The sequence below is a fragment of the Oryctolagus cuniculus genome, chromosome 3 (genome assembly GCF_051225735.1).
Source record: "Oryctolagus cuniculus isolate XC-2025 breed Fujian yellow rabbit chromosome 3, ASM5122573v1, whole genome shotgun sequence".
In the NCBI taxonomy this organism is placed as follows: domain Eukaryota; kingdom Metazoa; phylum Chordata; class Mammalia; order Lagomorpha; family Leporidae; genus Oryctolagus; species Oryctolagus cuniculus.
Window position 1 is genome coordinate 163,896,904 of NC_142869.1, and position 22,215 is coordinate 163,919,118.

At 51.0% G+C, this 22,215-nt stretch overlaps 1 protein-coding gene across 1 annotated transcript; it reads right to left on the minus strand.

Annotated features, from left to right (window-relative positions):
- Positions 1–6,190: 6,190 nt before the first annotated feature.
- On the minus strand, positions 6,191–10,771 carry PAX4 (paired box 4). The gene is made up of 10 exons (XM_008258399.4): positions 10,759–10,771; positions 10,269–10,399; positions 9,825–10,040; positions 9,429–9,504; positions 8,407–8,532; positions 8,102–8,184; positions 7,697–7,766; positions 7,150–7,205; positions 6,839–6,980; positions 6,191–6,330 (listed from the first exon to the last, which is right to left on the minus strand). The coding sequence occupies exons 1-10, from the start codon at positions 10,769–10,771 to the stop codon at positions 6,191–6,193; spliced, it is 1,053 nt and encodes a 350-aa protein (XP_008256621.4).
- Positions 10,772–22,215: the final 11,444 nt, after the last annotated feature.

The following is a 22,215-nucleotide window of genomic DNA, read 5'->3' on the forward strand; positions in this document are numbered from 1 at the left end:
TTCTCCTGAACTCTGACTGCTTTTCCCTTTCACTTTCTGATGGGCAGTCACCATGACTTGGTCCTCCAGGCCGTCCATATCAGCAGAGCTGCAAGCAGCCTCCTCATCCTGCCATCCCCAGGGCTGCTCCCAGAGAAGGGCGATTCTCCTCATCCTGCTGTCCCCAGGGCCACCTCAGGCACCACTGCCGCTAGCTCAGGCTCAAGACCTCGGTGCCACCTCTCCAAGCTCCCTTTAGCTCCCTTCATCAAAGTCTGCAATTTCCTGGGTGCTTCCTGAACAATGCCTCTTTAGTGCTCGATCCTTCACAATAACCGTGGCTTCCACTTGGTTCCTGGCATTTCACCAAGAGCCAGCCTGTCTCCCAGCACTTGCCAGCAGCACCTCCTGCAGCCAAATCCAGCCCGTGCAGTCTCCTCTTTACATCATCTTGGTTTTGCTGACCCGCTGCTTCCCTCCATCATTCCCTAATCATAGCTCTTCAGGGCACCCCACTGCTCTGAGTCCTGTCCCTTCACGAGTGACCTCACTTTCCCAGCTGGAGAAGTCACAAGGATGTTGGAGAAAATACTTCAATTTGGATATCTGACTGATGTAGATTCACAAGCTAGTCAACTTCGGGCCTTATCAGCTATATGACCTTAGGGAAATTGCTTTAATATTTCAAGGCCTCAGGTTTCCCAACCATAAAGTGGGAATGATAGCTACCCAATAGGTATTGCAAAGGTTAAAGGATGATCTCAATCTAAATATAGGCCCTCATTAGAGGTTGGCTGTTTATCCATTTTTCTACCAGCTTTTTTTTTTTTTTGATAGGCAGAGTGGACAGTGAGAGAGACAGAGAGAAAGGTCTTCCTTTTCCTTTGGTTCACTCCCCTAAATGGCCGCTACGGCCGGCACACTGTGGCCGGCGCACCACGCTGATCTGAAGCCAGGAGCCAGGTGCTTCCTCCTGTTCTCCCATGCGTGTGCAGGACCCAAGCACTTGGGCCATCCTCCACTGCCTTCCCGGGCCACAGCAGAGAGCTGGACTGGAAGAGGAGCAACCGGGACAGAATCCAGCGCCCCGACTAGGACTAGAACCTGGGGTGCTGGTGCCGCAGGTGAAAGATTAGCCAAGTGAGCCGTGGTGCCGGCCTCTACCAGTTTTCTTACGATAGCCAAAGTGAGAACTAGAAAATGAAAGGCCTCCATTTTCTTACCCCAGGAAGAGTTTGGGTAGAGCTAAATTTCTCAGCTCCCTTTCGAGCCCGACATGCTAGTAGCAGTGTGTTGCAGTGGTGAAGAGCTCACCTCGAAACTCAGGTTGTTAAATTTGTTGTTTGACCTTGACCAACCGAAGCCAAAGCCTGTTTCTTGTGAGTCAATGGGAATCCAGTATTGATCTCGCAGGGTGGTAGTGGAGAGTACTGAGCCCATCAGTGTGGGATCCTTGGTTAACATTCTAGCCCCCAGCACATTCTCACCTGTCAGGGGTCCTCCCCGACCCAACACCAGCTCTTAGTAAACTTTCCTGTCCACCACATTCTGCCTTGGGACTCTAATGGACATTTTTTTGCACCAATGATTCAATTTTTTTTTAAATTATTTTTATAAATTAACTCCACATATGCCCAGCATTGATCATCTTATTCCATCACTTCCCATAGGATTTTCCCTGGTGTTCTAAAAGCCAGAGATCAGCCCACAATCTCAGTTGATTGCTGAAGGTTTCTTCTGTTCCTTCTTCTTCCCACAGGTCAATGGGGTACCACCTTCCAAAATACAAATCCTCCAAGAAAGACTACTGCCCTAAATGGAACGGGAACCCCGGAGTCAAGATCCAAGAGAAGAATATCTGTTACACAACTTTTCCTACCCAGTTTAGCAAAACACCTGTTTCAAGCAAAAATACAACATAATGGGCCACCCAAAGAGCCTGTGTGCATCTGACTCCGGACAGAAAGGGGGTCTGCATGAGGGTGGGGACGGAGGCTGCAGGCCCTCTACATGCAACCAGGAGAAAGGAGACAGCTGAGATCCAGTTTTCAGCTCATCTTCCCCTCTGCCACCCAGAGGCAGTGAACTTTTCCCAGTGACCCCATGGGAGCCATCCTCACCCTGAAGGATTCAGAGTCAGGATGTGATTTTAGGTGTCCTTTTGGTCACTTGCAGGATTTGTAACCCTATGGGTACAGGGTAATAGTTATAATACCTTCTTCCTGTGTGGTCCACCCTCTCATCTCCTCTGTCATTTCCTTTGATCCAGCGAGGTAGGCAGGACAGCACTTCTGCCATGATTTCTCACCTCTTATGGAGAGCTGGAGTGATTTGTTCAAGGTCACTTGGCAATGATCAGTTGCTCATGATCAATTCCCACAGAGCTAGCCAATGCCTCAAATCTTCTGACTCCAGTGGTCAATATTCCTTGCATCAAAGCATGAAGTGCAGGGCATCATTGTGCAGAGGGTTAAGCTGCTGCGTGAAACACCGGCATCCATAGTAAAGCACCTGTTTGAGACCGGGTTGCTCTGCTTCCAGTTCAGCTCCTTGCTAATGTGCCTGGAAAGCTGTGGGAGATGTCTCAGGTACTTGGGCCTCAGCCACCCATGTGGGAGACCCAGGTGGAGTTCCTGGATCCTGGCTTCAGCCTGGCGCATCTCTGGCTGGTGCAGCCATTTGGGGGAGTGAGCCAGCAAATGGAAGGTCTCTTTCTCTGCTTCTCCCTCTCCCTCTGTCATCTGCCTTTCTGATAAATAAAATAAATCTTTTTTTAAAGGAGTAACTTCCAAAATGTCTATCATTCTTGCACCGTCTTCATGATTCCAGCCTTTACCAACTATCTGCCCTATTAATGTTTTTATTGACTTAGACGCTTATAGACATTTACTTTAAAAGGTATATTTTTATCACTATCATAAAATGGAAAAAACCAAAACCACTTGCCATAAATAGAAAGTGACTATAAAAATAAATTCACTGGAACACAATGATGTTATCAAATCCTAGAATTCCCTTCCTGCCCAAAGCTCAAAGCCTGAAACTCCCTTTCTCTTTCGTAAGAAAGATTAACAACTGTTAGAGAGACACTAAAGACTAGAACCAAAATGAAACTTTTTCCTTGAAGCAATCGGAATTGAAAGTAATCTGGAAAGAGAATAATTTTCTCATTTCTGACTCTCCATTATTTAAACCAGCCCCCACACACCTCCTAACATAATCTCGAGGCTGGCACTGTGGCGTAGCATGTAAAGCCACTGCCTGCAGTGCCAGCATCCCACATGGGCACCAGTTCAAGTCCCGGCTGCTCCACTTCTGATCCAGCTCTCTGCTATGGCATGGGAAAGCAGTGGAAGATGGCCCAGGTCCTTGGGCACCTGCAACCGCATGGGAGACCTGAAAGAAGCTCCTGGCCGCTGGCTTCAGATTGGCGCAGCTCCAGCCATGTGGCCAATGGGGAGTGAACTAGTGGATGGAAGACCTCTCTCTTTCTCTCTCTCTGCGTCTCCTTCTCTCTCTGTGTAACTCTGATTTTCAAATAAATAAATATATTTTAAATCTAATATGGCAGCCATGATCTGTGTGTCACTGACTACAGGGCATTTGATATGTGGCTAGTGCGAGTGAGGAGCTAAATTGCTCATTTTATTTAATTACATTTAAATAGCCACGTGTTATTGGTGGGTACTTACTGGACAGCACATGCCTGGATCATCTGATAATAAGGGACCTCCTGAAGTACAATTTCTGTGTAAATACCTGTCCCACATGAGAGGTAAAAACAAACACTTCCCCACTCCTCCATCCCCAGTCCTCTTTGCACCATAAGTATCCCTCCCCTGCCCATCAAAAGGGAAAGGATTTGGAGGAATGAGTCCTGCCTATTTTCAAAATACTCCATACTTCACCTCATTTTCCTCATTTTCTTCTCTTTCCCCACATTCCAAGATGTCCCAGGAGGGCCTTAAACTTTCTCTTCAGGGGGACAGAGTTGAGAAGATGTGGAACTTAATGCCAAGAAGAATCAAGCAAACAAGCCCTTTGGTGCGTCTCTAAATGGAAAAGTGAAATACAATAAACGGCATTTCCACTCTCTCTGTTACTATGACAAAAAACACATAGAAGAAGAGGCCAGCATTGTGGTGCAGCAGGTTAAGCCACCACCTATGACAATCTGGCATTGGAGGACCAGTTGCAGTCCTGGCTGCTTTTCTTCCAATTCAGCTTCTTGCTAATGCATCTGGGAAGGCAACAGAAGAGGGCTCAAGTACTTGTGTTCCTGCCACCTATATGGGAGACAAGGATGGATTTCCTGGCTCCTGACTTCAGCCAAGCCCAGTCTAGGCTGTTGCAGGCATTGCGGGGTGGGGGAGTGAATCAACAGATGGAAGATCTCTCTGTCTCTCTCTCTCTTTCTCTATGAGTCTCCCTACCACGACTCTGACTTTCAAATAAATAAATAAATCTTTAAAAAGCATACATACAAGGGGCCTTCAAAAGTTTGGGCAAGCATGGTGCAGTGATTTAAACTACCACCTGGGAAGCTTGCAATGCATGTCAGAGTGCCTGGGATTGAGTCCTGCCTCTGCCTCTGCCTCTGCCTCTGCTTCTGCTTCTGTCACCCACATGGGAGACCCGGATGGAGTTCCTGTCTCCTGGCTTGAGCCTGGCCCAGTCCAGGTTGTTGCAGGCATTTTGGAAGTGATTCAACAGATGGAAGCTCTCTCTCTCTCTCTCCCCTTCAAATAAAAAAAAATATTTTTTAAAAATAAGTTTTGTGAAAAATGGAGCTAAAAGATGTGAGTTCTTCATGAACTTTTTGAAGCCCCCTGATAAGCAATTAAGGAAATAATGTTTATTTTGTCACATTATGGAATTATAGTAAATTTCCCTAGATGTAGATATCATGCTGTGATTTTGTTCCTTAGTTTTTGGAGATGCCTGCTGGAGGACTGAGGAGTGAGGTGTCATAATGAAATATCAGTGTGTGAGCATGTGCATGTGTGTGCATGTAGATGCATATTTGTGGGTATACAAGAACCCAAGCACAAGGTAGAAATAGGTAACTAGATAGATAAGGTAGGTGGATGATAGATTAGACAGATGATAGATAGATATAGGTAGGTAGATGATAGATGATAGACATAGATGATCGATAGAGATAGATGATAGATAGATAGATAGATAGATAGATGACAGATAGATGATAGGTAGATGAAAATTACATACATACATACATGCATGCATATATGTGGCCATGGTTTGGATATGATTTGAGTATGTCCCTTGGAGGGTTCACATGTTGGAAGTTTGGTCAATAGCATGGCAATGTTAAGAGGTAGTGAGATTTTTAAGAGGTAGGACCTATCAGGAATTCTTTCAAAAAAGAGATTTATTTAATTCACTTGAAAGGCAGAGTACCAGAAAGAAAAGGAGAGACAGAGACAGAAAGCATTCTTCAATCCACTGATTTACACCCCAACGGCCACAACCACTGTAGGTGGGCCAGGTCAGGACCAGGCCAAAGCCAGGAGCCCAGAACCCCACCTGGGTCTCCCATGTGGATGGCAGAAACTCAAGTACTTGGGCCATCTTCTGCTGCCTTCCAAAATACACTAACAGGAAGCTGGATCTGAAGTAATGCAGCGTAGACTCAAACCAGTACTCCAATATGGGATGCTAGTGGCACAGACAGTGACTCAATCCACTGCAGAACAATGCCAGCCCCTAGTGGAAGTTCTGTCCTTGCCCCTACACTCTCCAGCTTTCTGCTGTGTTGTGTGCTCTTTCCATCTTTCACCCATGTCTGCCATCGTGATACCATCTAACATGAGACTAACTTATCAATGGGGCTACCCATTCTTGGACTTTTAGCCTACAGTGAGTTAAGTACACCTCTTTTCTCTATATGTATCTAGGTTCAGCTATTTTGTTATAGTAATGGAAACTGGACTAATATATATATATATATATATAAATGTATATGGAGAATAGCTAGATAAATGCATTCTAGATAAATGCTTCAGTTAGATACATAGATCAGAAATATGCACAGATTAGATGACAGACATGATTGATGATAGATAGATATAGATGATAGGGCTAAACTGCTTATAACTTAAATATGTGGGTAGTCACAATGGAAAAATGATTGACGACAGGAATTACTGCTAAAACAAACATGTTTTTATTACTGCCAAGTGGAGGCCTCCTAAGGCCAAGGTGAGAAGCGAGTGGGTGTCACTTCTCCAGCCCCTCCAATCAGGTGATGCACAGGGGAGGCATTGAGGCAGGGCCAGCCAAGGTCCATAGATGAGGAAGGGGCCACAGGCATGAGGAAGGAGCAGCAATCTGCATGGGCAGGGCAGCAAGGACAATGGGCAGGATGAGGTTCACCCCACCCCACTCTGGGCTTGGCCTCACTCCAGGCCTTACAGCGGTGGGCAGCTGGCCCACAGCAGAGCCTGAGGGGACCAAGGCTGGAGACCAAGACATGGAAAGAAGGGCAAGGAAGGCAAAGCAGTACTGAATCCAGGGAACTCAGCTGTGGGGACAAAGAGGGCAGAGCTTGGGCTTATCTCTCCCATCCCACCCCTCAAAGTCACTGAAGGGTAGGGGCTGTGACGTCAGTGCTCCACCCTGAATATATACACTCAAACCCTCTTTACCTGCTATGGCTATCCATACACTACACTATAGCCTCATAGAGTACCAGTCTCCCCAGCTTGTGAGCCAAACACAGAGGAAAGCTACATCAAAGATCCTTTGATGACCCCAAGGGGAGATCCATGTCTTCCTGTAAGGAGTCAGTGGGCCCTCTCCACACCCTGCAGGAATGAGGACTTCTGTGAATTCTTACCCCAGCAGGGCTTGAGACAGGCTTGCGGTGGAGTGTCACTCTGACACCTGTCGGGTGCTGTCCCACAACACAGCTGACAGCAGGAGGGACCCAGTGGTTCTGGGGCAGGCAAGGGTGCTATGGGCACATTTCCAGGTGACTGCTCGAAAACCAAGAGGAGACCCTCAGCTTCCAGTTATGCCTCCCATTTAAAAGACCTGGCACCCCAGGTCACCTGCCACTCTGGCTGTATCCCACCAAACTCCAGAGAGATCTACTATCCACCCATATAGAGAATGGAGATGGACAAACTTCCCAATCCTCCCAAGTACCTGTGCAGAGATGCTTCCTGGGGAAACCCTCGGGATAGTCAGCCCCTGGGAAGCACCTGCAAGGTGAGAATTGACCCAGTTAGAGGTTTGGGACTGGGGCAATGGGAGCATGGCAAGAGACAGGGAGGTTAGATGTAGAGGGAATCTAGGAGAAGAAGCAACTTGGTGGGAGGTAGGGAAAGATGGAGATTACAACCCTAAACTCTACCCTCTGTCCCCAGGCAGGATCTTAGAATTTGAGAAAGAAGGATTATTGGTTCTGGGCATAGTGTAGTCCTCAAGAGCAAGACAATCTGTGTGCCCAGCATGTAGCACAAGGCCTGGCAGAGAGAGATGCTGTGTAAATGTTTGTGGGTGGATGGGTGGATGGATGGATGGGTGGGTGGGTGGATGGGTGGATGGGAGGACAGATAGATGGATGGGAGGGTGGGTGGGTAGATGAATGAGTGGATGTGTGGGTGAGTGAACATATATGTGAGCAGATGGGTTGGTTGATGATGGACAGAGGAGTGGCTGGATAGATGGACGGGGGATGCAGAGGAATCACCTGGAAGCTGCATTTCCCACTTGAGCTTCTCTTGCCGTCGCCACTTGGCTCTTCTGTTGGAAAACCAGACCTAAGGGAGGATGGGGATCATGTTCCTGGCTGTGCTTTCTGATGCCTGGCGCTTGCTGCTCTCACCCCGTGTTCCTGGCCTGGACTCAAAAGGAAGACCCTTCCTTACATCCTCCTTCCCTGATCTGGCTCTCTGTCTCCTTCCTCAACTCAAAGATCTGAGGTGGAGAAGAGAGCAGAGCAATCAGCAGAAGGTAATAAGGAAGGAATTACGCTCACAAAAGTCTGCTTCCACCTTCTCTTCCCCCCATCCCCCGTATCAGCACCTGAAGCCCTGGCTGGGACAGACCCTTCCTCTTGCTGGTTTGTGCCCCTTGTGTCACAGAACCCACTCACCCTCACTGTGTCCTCAGGCAGAGAGGTAGCAGCAGCCAGCTTTCCACGGGCCACTGAATCAGGATACTGGCCACGCTGAAACTCTATAGAGATGGAGGCTTACACGGTTAGGCACAGGGAGAGGAGCAGGGGATGGGTCTCCCGCTCAGGTCTGACTTGCCACCTGCTACAACCCTAATGACCTTCCTCCCCAAGGCAGAGTCACTCAAAGGCTGTACCCGCCTCCCCAAGTCTCAGTGCCTCAGGGCCGCTGCACCCAGGTCACACCAAGGACCCCCTGCTCCACTGTCCACCCCATCCAGCACCTTTCTCCAGTGCCTCAGCTTGGCCTGGGGAGAAGATGGTCCGATTCCGGTGACCAGTCCCTGGGTGGGGACCCGGGGGAACCTCAGAGCCTCGGTGGGGAATGGGAGGAGCTGGAGCCAAAACAGCTGCAAAAGAGGACAAGGTCCTGTGGCAGAGATTCCTCTGGATGGGTTGGGGGGCTCTGAGTCCCTTGGACATTGGCCAGAGCACCGCACAGGTATAAAGGCACAGCAGGGCCGGCACCGCGGCTCACTAGGCTAATCCTCCGCCTAGCGGTGCCGGCACACCGGGTTCTAGTTGGGGTCGGGGCGCCGGATTCTGTCCCGTTTGCCCCTCTTCCAGGCCAGCTCTCTGCTGTGGCCCGGGAAGGCAGTGGAGGATGGCCCAAGTGCTTGGGCCCTGCACCCCATGGGAGACCAGGAGATCAGCGGGGTGTGCCGGCCGCAGCGCACCAGCCATGGCGGCCATTAGAGGGTGAACCAACGACAAAAGGAAGACCTTTCTCTCTGTCTCTCTCTCTCACTATCCACTCTGCCTGTCAAAAAAATAAAATAAAATAAAAAATAAAGGCACAGCTGAGCTTGTGGGGCAGTCACAGTTCCTTGGAGGTCACTGCAGGGGCACTGGGTGGGACATGTGTTTAATATCATGATGGGGTACACACTTAGTGCTTGCAGGGGAAACTGGAGTAGGGTTGGCCCGCACGTGCTTGACCCCACAGAATATGAGGGTGCCCAGGGAAATGAGGCAGAGGGATGGTGTAGAATACCCAGTGCTAAAATCCTAGGGGCTAGAGGACCAGGTTCTGTTCCAGGACCTGCCAACAAGTAGCTGGTGGCCCTTGGGTTGATTCCCTTCCCTAAACTTCAGTTTCTTCCACCCGGAGAGAATAAGCCTCCCTGGTACGCCATCCTTTTTAGGGTGTAAGGGAAGGTGATCCAAAAAAAAAAGATAGGGCTTTGAGAATTTTGAATGCTGAGGATTTGGCTTTGCCAGCCCTACAGACAGCCCCAAGACCCACCTGGTGACCTGAGCTGTGCCCAGGGAAGTCTCTGATCCTCTTGCAGTGCACGTAGGACTCGGTTGATGGAGGAGACCTGGGGGGTGTTGGGGTGTCAAGTGGAAAGGTGCACAGACCCAGGGTTGCATCCTGAGGATGTTTCCTCCCAAATCCTTTCTTCCCTCTGCCTCCACCCGCACGTGGGCTCCCAAGGCCAGCCGCACATTTCTCCCTGCACCTGTTTCATTTCATCTCTCTCACCACCCCCACTTTGCCGAAGAGAACCTGAGGGGTGAGAAAAGCCCAGAAGCCTGCCACCCCCCAGCCTGGGATGCCCACACTGCCAGGTGAGAGGACCCCCATTCTCCCCAGACAGCCTGCTGGCTAGCACAGGTGCAGGGAGGGAGGGGCACTTACACTGGGAGTCTTGTCCTGCGTGCAAAGCCCTTCAGCACAGAGCTGGCGTTGGATCTCCCAGGCAAAGAGAGCTGGACGCTCACCCTTCAGCTGCGCAATTCGAGCCACCACGGGGGGTGTGGCCAGACGGGGCTTGCTTCCCCCAATGCCTTTGGGTTCCAAGAGCCCTGTGCGGTAGTAACGCCCTAGGATCTTGCTCACACAGCCATTAGATACCTGAGTCAGGTGAGAAGCAGGGACAGGTAAGGCATGGACAGAAGACTACGAGGCAAAGTGAGACTTCGCCATGGCGTTAAGAGCCCAGCCTACCTTTGGGGCCTAAAACTCCCCTTCCCAACCTACAAGAGAGTCTTCCAAGAAGTAGCCCCATGCGTGTGCAGCAGCAACCACAGACTCTGGCCATCAGAGGGGCCCCCACTCCCAGCTCCTGGTCCCTGTTACTACCTTAAGGCTCCGTGAGATGTCACAGGGCCGCATCCCGCTGTCTGCTAGACGCACCATCTGCTGCCGGGTGTCCAGAGGCAAGGGCCGGCCATTCACAAAGAGCCCCCCGAGCTGATTCACGCTGCTGATCCCTGTGCACGAGAAGGAGGCATCCACACACCCCCTCTCCCCACTCCCCCACCCTCCTGTACGGAGGCTGCTCGCCCAACCCAGCTTCTCCCTCCCTCTCCCAGGAGCCCCCAGAGCGCTCAAAACATGCCCCTTTCTCTGGGAGCTGCTTTGCGGGTGAGTCTTCACTCCCGGGCCATGCGTGCTGCCTCTCCTGATCTCAAGGAAGCAGTGTGGAGGGGGCACGGAGTGACTGGAAAGAGCTTCCCCAGAACATTGGCCGAGGACAGACAGAACCACGGTGGTGGAAGCAAAGCCCTGAGATACTCCACTCTCAGGAGCCATCCCTGCCTGTTCTTCCCACCCCCTCCCAGCTCCTTACCGTCGTGCGGCATGGCTCCCCCTCTTCCCAGGACAGGAAGCCAACTGAGAAGCTAGGGAAGGGAGTTCGTTCCTGAAGCTCCTTTTCTGATGTGGGGAGCTGAGTGTGCAACCAGAGGGGGTTACGTGAGTGAGGTCTCTTGCTTGGAATGGCCTTTGTTGGCAATGTTTTATGATGGAGGGGCAGGTTTCTAGAATGTGCCGATATATTGCTAAAACTGGAGAAATAGACTTATCTTTATTAAAGCCCTTATGTGTTGAACATCACAGGGCCAGCTGAGCACCAGTTCATTCTGCGTGTCCCTGATAAAGGGCTGGGTGGGCGGCGGTGGGTGGGGGGTGGTGGGTTGCCATTTCCCACACATCCATTAAAAAAGGTCAGAAGGTAAGAAGGGCTGGTCCTCTCAAATGCTTATGCAGCTCTCTTGTTGCTGATGGCTCCTAAGTCTTCCCAGCCCTGCCTAACACACTCGAGCCCCAGACCACGGAGCCTGCTAGTTCATGGTGCTGCCTTTACTTCCAGACAGTCCTGGGTGAGGTTCTCCAAACCACCAGCTTGGGTGTTTCCTTGAGAGCACTTTAGGGCAAGGGCTCACATCTGCTTCTCATATTTTCTAGGAAGCTCTGGGGAACCGCAGGGCTCAGCTCTACCCCCAATGAGGTAGAGATGAATGACACCCAACTGCTAGCTTCTCTAAAAGGTGCACCTCTTGGCAGCTTCTAACCTGCAGGGCTCTTGGTTCCTGTTAACTCTGAAGCGTCCCTCTGAGACCACCTTATTGGGCTCATTCACTCATTTGCCCAGCGTTGACTGAAGGCCAAGGGTGAGGAGCAGGGGGCCAGGGGACAGTCTCTGATCAGAAAGGGACACATGCACGAGCCACCATGTAACTCCCAATTTCACCAACAATTAAAGGGAGTGGAAACTACCTCCTTCCATGCCTGGAACACTGGCAAGACTGGAGATCACCCCGGGAAGTTGCTTATGCAGAGAACTTTCGTGCAATAACCATGCCATCTTTGCTCAGGTATCTTGTCTGCCCACTCATTTACTGAAAAGAGTATTAGACTTGAGCACATTGTTGGTTTTTAGGGATGGAAAGAGTGAAAAGAAAAGGGGTAGGGTGTTTGCTAGCCAAGAGATTTTGTTACAACTGGGGAGAGGAGACCAGCACAGGAAAAAAAACAATAAATTACAAAAAGTACGGACTCCAGAGCCTACTGTTTAGTTTCAGCAGCTAAACTGGCCTTTATGTACTGGGCAGATAGAACTATAAACTCCCACCTTTACAGAAAATCGGGAGGGAAGGCAGAGGTTTGTCCAAAGAGAAAACTGACCAACCCATTGGGGCTCCCATAAGTTATGAGCCACCCAGAGAGTAAAACTCAAGGTTTAGAAGCCAGTTCCTCTCCAGAAGCCAAAATTTCAGCTTGTAATCCTGGGCAGGGGAGCGCACGCTCTCTCTCTCTCCCTCTCTGTTTCCACCCCGTTTCGTATTTGTGTCAATGCCACCAGAGAAATGGAGAGAGGCAAGTCAAGCTGGGAGGTAAAGGAGAGGTTAGGGCAGGGGCAGGAGCTCAGATTGTCAGCCAAACCCTGAGACTCTGTCTCCTCTAAGGAGCTGTGTGGTGGGAACACAGATTCAATATTCAAACTGAAAGAATCTCCACACCTCAAATCACCCTGTCCCAAGTCACAAGCCAAAACCTCATTCCCAAATAGATACACCACACAATCCCGACATAATATTAACTTGTCTGGAAAAGCTACAGGTGCCCACAAGGTGGAGAGGCAGCACGGTGAGCTGGAGAGGGGGAAAGCTGTAAAGACAGAAGAGAGGAGCTGGGCTTGGGCGCACAAAGAAGTGGGCATGGCATGGGAGGCAGCGCAGACAATAAGCCTGCAGGGGAGCTACCTGTGTGGAGGAGAGGAGGTGGGAGCTCCAGGGGGTCGTCTCAGTCTCCTGTGCTGGGCTCCTGAGACCCCCTACAGGCTCTTGGGGGTGGTGGTCTGGTCCTGGGAGCAGCCTTCACTCTGCTTCTACTTCAGTTCTGCCAAGGGGTCCAGAGCTTCAGAGTGCCTGTGCTCAGGAGCAGAGGGCAGCCTTCTGGGAGCAGCCAGTGATGTCACAGGCCACGAGCAGAGCAGAGAGGAGGAGGGAAGTGTGCATGGGGCTGACTGACACCAGTTCTGAGGCAGGGCAAACCACAGGAGTCCTCAGAGCCCACCTTGTGCCTACCTGTGCACCACCCTGTAGCAGGTACAGGACCACTGTCATACCAGCCCCCTGGACCCACAGTACAACCACCCAGGGGGTGAACTCCTGGAAGGCATGAGGAACATGGAAGATGGGGAGCTTCAGACCATGGCCCCAAGGCTTTAAGAGCCCCCAAAACACAGAGGAGCCTTCCAGAACCCTCGGCACAGCTTCCCAGCCAGGACACACACATGCCTGAACTTTTGGGTCAACTCTGGGTATATTACCATGAAAGATAAGCAAGTGGGATGCCTGGTGCCTAAACACAGACTGCATTGGCTCCTAAAAGTCTCTGAAGACAAGGAAGGTGAGTGGAGAAGACGGTGTCGCATGGCACTGGTTCTCTCCAGAGAGGATCCTTGCCAGTTCCCCAACTGGCTCTTTGCCTGAGCCAGTTTGCATGATTTCCTGCCAGGAAGGCAGCTCCTGGACTGCAGAACCCTGCTGATGGTCAGGGTGGAGGACAGAGATGTGTGCCATGTTGTGCCGGATGTGCTGTTGCCTTCTTCCATCCTGGATGCCACTGAGTTCTGTTGTGCTAGGGATTTGGGGCACTAATGACATTTCTATTCTCACCAAGGCACCACAGATTATTTTGGATCATTGGTGGGATGAGGTGCACTCCTGCAGTCAGGGATGCTGGGAGCGAAACAGATTCCAGCCCATGGAAGCTCTGTTGCCATCACGGTCACGGGCAGATCCCTGCGTGGTATGAAGGAACCAACATGGAAAGCCCTTTAGGTCCATTCCATGCCTTGGGCTCTGTGAATCCATCAGGCTGGAAGAAAGCGGGCTACAGAGCAAGAAGACCCAACTCCGAGTCCGAGGAGAAAAGAATGATGTCTTTGGCAAATGTTTTAGGTCTGGGGGTGGGATGGGAGTGGGTGTTGTGTATTCAGCTTGATCCTAGGTTTGGGAACTCTTGTTCTCAAAAGGCAAATATATCACAGAAGTAGGCTCTCCACCTCACTCTCACACATACTCTCCTCTGACAGCCTCCTCCAGCATCCTCAGGCTGGTCCACGGCCCTGGGGCATAGGGGAGATTCAGCAGGTGGTTTCAGCACCATGGGCAGGAAACCACGTGCCCCAGTGTGCAACAGCCCACCCATCTGGGGTGCCTGGGGACCACTTGGCCATGGCTGGGTGCAAGGAGGTGCCCAGGAAGGCTCAGCAGCCCAGCTCTCCCTCTCCCTTTCCTGCCTCATCCCTCCCTGGGATCTGTCCCTGTGCCTAGGGCTTCAAGGCACTTGTCCTGACCGGCTGGCCCCACAGACAGCTGCATGAGGACAGAGATAGGGGTGCTGGGGGTGGAGAAAGGACAAGCCCTGGCAGATGGTGGTGGCAGCGACTGCCCCCGTAAACTACCCTCTCCCTCCTCCTTTACAACCGCTCTCGGGTCTGAACAAACAGAGGCTTTCGACCCAGAGGTGATGGCGGGAGGGAGAAGGGGGAAAGGGCCCTGGCAGAAGGGCGCAGCAAGCCCAAGGGCTCTGCCACTCCCGCCCTCCGCCCAGCGCCAGACTGTTTGAGGAGCAAATATCTGCCATCCCTGTCTGGCTCTCTCCACCGCCCCCACCGGGTTTGGGGCTAATTGTCCCTCATTAGCCGGGCCCAGGCCCCAGGCTGCCGCCAGCCCCCGCCATCTGCTCCCAATTATACATTAACTCAGAGGTCTTGCCACCCGCCAGCCGGGCTGTGCGCCCCTCTCCCGGGCCAGCCATGGCCATTCCAGCCTTGTCCTCGCCCCGAAGTAGCGCCCTGACAGCCGGCTGCTTCTGCCCTTGGGAGCCTCTGATATAAAGCCCCATGGCTGTGGAAAAAGTCCACTCCTCAGGAAAGGTGACTGGAGCGCCCCGGTCCTCCTCAAGGGGCCACAAGGCGCGCTAAGTCCGTGCGTAAAGCTGGAGAGGGCTGGGCGCGGCCGGCGCAGAGACCCGCTGGCTCAGGTCTGACACCTCGCCTTAGGCTCTCCGCTCCTGCTGGGCGAGGAGGCCCCAGTTCCAAGCTGTTCCCTACCCTCCCTGTGGCGCCTGATGGAAGACTGAGGGTCCTGGCTCCCGGCTTTCCCCTCTCCAGACAGCCCCACCTCCGGCCAGCGCTCAGCTTCCCAGGGCGCACGCGCCTCGGGTCCCAAAACCGCTCCCGGCCACAGGAGCCTCCGGCTTTTAAGTCACTGTGGTTCCCTTGCTGCAGGAACTTGGGGGGCTCTTCCGTTTCCCGGGCTAGCCCTGAACCTGGGACCCTCACACAGAAGTTGCACCCCGCCCCGCAGCTGTAGGTAGTCGCTCCCAGCGCTTCCAAAGCTTCGGACATCCAAAGCCTCTCCAACTGCGAACCCTGCAGGTTTTTCAGCTCTACTTCCAGAACCAGCACCCAGCTTCCTCCCTCCGAACGCCCTTTGCAAAGCGAACATCCCCCCACCCCCACACCACCACCCGCAGCTTTGAACTGGGGGCGTAGAAAAGGCCCCCGTTTTGCCCTCTTTTTCCCAGTGAGCAGCAAATCGCCGCCTCGTGTTTCCCTTAGGACTAGGGAGCGTGAGTGCTGTGATGAGTCTGTGCTCCCATAAGCTAAACTCCCCGCAGAGCTGGGGCGCGCACGGGCGAGAGCCCAGGGCCTCGGGGAAGCTGGGCGAGGAAGCCCAGAGGTTATGAAAGGCCCTGCCCACCGCTGCCCAAACAGCACCCGCCACAGTGGCCGCAGGTCCAACCATCCTTGGAGGGGCGTCCTTGGATGTGCGCGCTCCCGGACTCCACCGGCGAGGGGAAGGAGCCGCGCCAGCCTGGGATGCGCTATTACCTGGAAACCTGAATTTCAGTCTGGTTCCTGGAAGCTAGCACGTCTGAGCTTTCCTAATCCTACTGCCCCTGTTAGCGCCGAGTGGTGGGAGGTCTGTGTAGACGGTATTTGGTCCGTCTGGTTTTAAATAAATTTTATTATAATAAATTTTCTTTTTTAGGATAGTTTTAGAGTTACAGAAACATTTTGAAGATAGTACAGAGTTCTGATCCACCCCACATCCAGATTCTTCTGTTGTTCACGCCTATCTTACTTATATACATTTATTATCATCAGTAAGCCAATACTGATATGGCATTATAATTTAAAGTCCATGCTTTATCTAGATTTCCTCAGTTTCCCCCTAGTGATTCTTCATCTGTTCCAGGATGCAGGATGCCATCCAGGAGACGAGTCTGCACTTCATCTCCATCAAATCTCCTGTCTCCTTTTGCCTGTGACAGTTGCTCAGATTTTTCTTGGTTTTGATGACGTAGACAGTTTTAGGAGTCAGATATTTTCATCAAACACCCTTCCATTAGAATCCAATGCTTTTCTTTTTTAAAAAAATATTTTATTTATTTGAAAGGCAGAGTGACAGAAAGCAGAAACAGTGAGAGCTTCCATCTGCTGGTTCCCTCCCCAGATGGTCGCAACAGCTAAGGTTTGGCCAGGCCAAAGACAGGAGCCAGGAGCTTCCTCCAAGTCTCCCAGGAACCAAGCACTTGGGCCGTCTTCCACTGCTTTCCCAGGCCATAGCAGAGAGCTGGGTTAGAAGTGAAGCAGCTACTTCTGGGTTTCTCAGGACGATATTGGGCTTCTAGATCTGGGAGAAGACTAAAGCCACGAAGGGCCGGTTTCATCCATCACAGGAAGAACACCTGCTGTCGGCGTGAGTTATCACGGCTGATGCTGACTCGATCATGCAGCTGAGGTTGTGTTGCTTAGGCTCCTCTACTAAGTACTTCCCATAAGGTAGTAGGAGGCCAGTAGGCACAGCACACATGTAGGGAGTGGGGAGTCACACCCCACTTAGAGTACCCACAGAATGCACTTGGATTTCTTCTGGGGAGATTTGATTCTTCTCCCCCACTCATTTCTTTATTTGAGTATTGGTATTGATATGGACTTATTTTGCTTGTGGGGAGCTGCAATGCACGGCTGTAGTTTGTTGCCCCAGTTGTTCCAGCTTTGGCTATTGGGAATTCTTTCAGTGGACTCCTGTGTCCCTGGGGCATGCCCCCATTATTGCAGGGTTTGGTTGTTGCAGGGTTGTTGTTTTAGTACTTCCTTCCTTCCTTTATTATTTTTTTATTTATTTATCTGAAAGTCAGAATTACACAGAGAGAAGGAGAGGCAGAGAGAGAGAGGTTTTCCATGCACTGGTTCATTCCCCAGATGGCCACAACAGCCGGAGCTGAGCCTATCCAAAGCCAGGAGCCAGAACATCTTCCAGGTCTCCCTGGAAGGGACTGGGTACAGGGGCCCAAGGACTTGGGCCATCTTCCACTGCTTTCCCGGGCCATAGCAGAGAGCTGGATCGGAAGAGGAGCAGCCAGAATGTGAACCAGCGCCCATATGGGATGCCGGCACTGCAGGCAGCGGCTTTACCCGCTGCGCCACAGCGCCGGCTCCCTTCCTTCCTTTCTGACAGTGCAGCTCCAGGTTTATCTGGCCTCTGCTCTGGTCCCAGAAGCAGATGTTCCTCCACGGAACCCTGCTCCCTTTTACTGGACAATGGTATAAGAAAGGGAAATCTTTGGGGCTGGTGCTGTGGCTCACTTGGTTAATCCTCTACCTGTGGCGCCGGCATCCCATATGGGCACTGGTTCTAGTCCCTGCTACTCCTATTCCAGTCCAGCTCTCTGCTGTGGCCCGGGAGGGCAGTGGAGGATGGCCCAAGAGCTCGGGCACCTGCACCCACATGGGAGACCAAGAAGAAGCACCTGGCTCCCGGCTTTGGATCGGCACAGCGCCAGCCATAGCGGCCATTTGGGGAGTGAACCAACGGAAGGAAGACCTTTCTCTCTGTCTCTCTCTCTCTCTCACTGTCTATAACTCTACTTGTCAAATAAATAAATAAATAAAATAAAAAAAGGGAGATCTAGGCATTAGGTGTGCTTGTTCCCACTGGGGTGTCAGTGCTTCAAGTTCTCTAAGCTGGTAGAGCAAAGAAATATATGTGTGTATCCTAACCTGGGTATCTATACGCACATCTAGAAGTATTTCTCTATGTGACCATTTGTGATTTCATACTGATGTCGCCACTCAAATCCATTATTACATGGGTCATTCCAGTTTCTTCCTTGCTTGTATTTATTTTTTATTTAGTCATTGCTTTTTTTTTTTTAAACAAAATCCTCCTCCAGCAGTGAGAAACCTGGCTCTCATAACCTGCCATCTAGCCATTTTTTTTTATTTCCAGTAGTCACTATTGTAGTATCAGCATTGTTAACACGGCTCTCATACGAGACAACTTAATTAACTAGAGTAAAACACTTACATTGAATTTCTTTTACTTTTATTCTTAGAGATTTCACTCATCTTGAAAACTGGTTAGGCCGGCCCCGCTGCTCACTTGGCTAATCCTCCACCTGCAGCGCTAGTCCCAGTTGGGGCGCCAAATTCTGTCCCGGTTGCTGCTCTTCCAGTCCAGCTCTCTGCTGTGGCCTGAGAGTGCAGTGGAGGATGGCCCAAGTGCTTGGGCCCTGTACCCGCATGGGAGACCAGGAGGAAGCACCTGGCTCCTGGCTTTGGATCGGCGCAGCACACCGGCTAGAGCGGCCATTTTGGGGGTGAACCAATGGAAAAATAAGACCTTTTTCTCTCTCTCTCTCTCACTGTCTAACTCTGCCTGTCAAAAAAAAAAAAAAAAAAAGACAAAAAGAAAACTGCTTAAACCACCACATTTCCTGCCATGCCCTGCAGTGACGTTGTTTCATAGATTTGTAACACAGATTATTTTGTCCCATGCTGCAGTCCATCTTAAGAGCTCCTGACCTCCTATATGATATTTTAAAAATTTCTATGACTTAAGATTCCCTCTTTGGGCTGTAAAATTATTTTTTTGAAGATTTATTTGAAAGGCAGTGCAAGAGAGAGAGAGAGAGAGAGAGAATCTTCCATCCACTGGTTCCTTCTCCAAATGGCTATAGCTGCCAGGGTTGGGCCAGGGCAAAGCCAGGAACCAGGGTGTTGGTGGACCAACTCATTGGGCCAACTTCTGCTGCTTTTCCAGGCACACAGTAGAATGCTGGTGTTGCAGTCTATGACTGTGCTTCTTTAAGCTTACATTTTTAAAAAACTCTTTGTGTTTGATTTTTTTTTCACATCTATAAAATGGGAATGACAAGATTAGCTACCTCATAGGACTGTTTTATTATGTAAGTTAACATACATAAGAACTTCCTATACAAGTGTTTGCTATGATTATTACTAGCATTACTAACGTTATTTAACAACTGCTGTTGTATTATCCATCAGCTCCACTCAGTACTTGCAGTCCAGGAGGTTCCCAGGCGACCTCTCTCCCCCCAGTCTCCACTCCTGTCATTTTGGTCTCTGCCTCTTCATTTGGATGCTGGAGCTCTGGGCTCACTGGTCTCTACCATGTTAAGTTCCTTCTCCAGGACCCAGTGTTGTGGCGTAGTGGGTTAAGCAGCCGCCAGCAATGCTGGCATCCCATATCTGAGCACGCATTCCACCCCAGCGCTCCACTTCCCAGTCGGCTCCCTGCTGATGCTCCTGGGAAAGCAGCAAGTATTTCGGATGGAGTTCCAGACTCCTGGCTCCTGGCTTTGGCCCAGCTCAATCCTGGCTGTTGTGGACATTTGGGGAATGAGCCAGCAGATGAAAGATCTCTCACCCTCTCTTTTTCTCTCCTTCTCTCTTTCCAACTCAGCCTTTCAAAGAAAGAAAACAAATCTTTTAAAAGAAAATTCCTTCTCTGATCTAGGGGTACCTTTCCTGGGACATTGCTGAGGGTAATCTTCCTGCTCCCTTTGAAATACACTAATGCTTTGTATTTTGAAAGGAAAGCAGAAGAGAATCGTACGTCTTTGCGTCCATGCTTTCTGAAGTTGTGGCGTCTGCTCTTGGCGTGGGTTAGAGTGAGAGAAGTCTGTGTTCGTTTTTCCGCAGCCATCGCTGAAAATGAATGTGCAACAGGCCCTGCATAGGAGGGCTCAGTACTCCAGCTTGGGTAACTTTCCACTGTGTAGAAACTCAGTCCCTCACTAGGCTAATCCTCCGCCTTGCAGCGCCAGCACACTGGGTTCTAGTCCCGGTTGGGGCGCCGGATTCTGTCCCAGTTGCTCCTCTTCCAGGCCAGCTCTCTGCTGTGGCCCGGGAGTGCAGTGGAGGATGGCCCAAGTGCTTGGGCCCTGCACCCCATGGGAGACCAGGAGAAGCACCTGGCTCCTGCCATCGGATCAGCGTGGTGCGCCGGCCGCAGCGCACTGGCCGCGGCAGCTATTGGAGGGTGAATCAACGGTAAAGGAAGACCTTCCTCTCTGTCTCTCTCTCTCACTGTCCACTCTGCCTGTCAAAAAGGAAGAAAGGAAGAAAGGAAGAAAGGAAGAAAGGAAGAAAGGAAGAAAGGAAGAAAGGAAGAAAGGAAGAAAGGAAGAAAGGAAGAAAGGAAGAAAGGAAGAAAGGAAGAAAGGAAGAAAGAAAGAAAGAAAGAAAGAAAGAAAGAAAGAAAGAAAGAAAGAAAGAAACTCAGTCCCTGAGGATAGAGGTCCTGTCCGTGTCTCAGGAACCCTGAGCAACACTGCTCAGCTCCACAGTACTGCTCTACCCAGAGAACAAGCTATGTAAAGGGGGTGATTATGAATAGTCTCATTACTGTCCTCAACTTGGCCCCATTGAATACATCACTGAGACACTGAATGATCCGTTGTCCTGGGTTTCATTATCAGCCCAGCTGCTTACTCTTCCCCACTAATCCTCAGCTCACCGGACTCTGTTTAATAGTCCTTAGCTTCACTTCTGGATTCTAGATCAAAACCCTCTGATAGTTTGGATGTCAGTTTGAGTCTCCTTCAAAGAGTATTGGAGGCTTGAGATCAAGTCTTTTGCTCGTGCATTAAGGATGGGACTTAACCTTATGGTGTCTGGAGGGGGAGGCTTGGAAGGTAAGGTTGGAGTGGACTGGATGGCGAGAGTGGAGCTCCATGATCACATCAAGATGTCTATAAGGAGACGCCACAGACACAGGATGAGTTTGTTCCCTGTCTCTCTCTGCTCCTGCCTTACCGTGTGATCATTCCTCTACACGTGCTCCACCTCTGCCAGTCTCCCCCTCATCAGACGCCAGACCAGGGAAGCTGCCTGATCTTGCACGGTGAACCTCCCAAATGGAGCTGAAGCAAACTCTGGAATCCATTACTTTGGCCTTCCCTAGACTGCCCTAGAGTTGGTTCTCTCTCAGTTATAGGAGTTGGCTGAATCAGAGGTAAGAATTTTTTTTTTTTTTTTTGGACAGGCAGAGTGGACAGTGAGAGAGACAGAGAGAAAGGTCTTCCTTTACTGTTGGTTCACCCTCCAATGGCCGCCGCCGGCGTGCTGCTTCCGGCGCACAGCGCTGATCCGATGGCAGGAGCCAGGTGCTTCTCCTGGTCTCCCATGGGGTGCAGGGCCCAAGCACTTGGGCCATCCTCCACTGCACTCCCTGGCCATAGCAGAGAGCTGGCCTGGAAAAGGAGCAACTGGGAAAGAATCCGGTGCCCCAACCGGGACTAGAACCCGGTGTGCCGGCGCCACAAGGTGGAGGATTAGCCTAGTGAGCCACGGCGCCGGCCAGAGGTAAGAATTTCTGATGTGAACGGAGAGCAGCAGGAAGCCTGCCAGCCAAGTTTAACAACAAGAGTGCACCTGACAGAGCAGGCGGCCATCTCGGTAAAAACCTGAGAGCCCAGTCTCCTTGATTTTATTTTATTTTATTTTATTTTTATGGTCTGGGAGGCTTAATATTTTTTTAAAATTTTCAATAGTTCATTTATTAATATAAAATGAACAAATGTCACGTATTTCAGATGTACAGTTCCTTTTTTTTTTTTTTTTTTTTTGACAGGCAGAGTGGACAGTGAGAGAGAGAGACAGAGAGAAAGGTCTTCCTTTACCGTTAGTTCACCCTCCAATGGCCGCTGCGGCTGGCGCACCGCGCTGATCCGATGGCAGGAGCCCGGTGCTTCTCCTGGTCTCCAATGGGGTGCAGGGCCCAAGCACTTGGGCCATCCTCCACTGCACTCCCTGGCCACAGCAGAGAGCTGGCCTGGAAGAGGGGCAACCGGGACAGAATCCGGCACCCTGACTGGGACTAGAACCCGGTGTGCCGGCCCCGCAGGTGGAGGATTAGCCTAGTGAGCTGCGACGCCGGCCTCAGATGTACAGTTCTAAGAAGATAATCATATTTCCCTC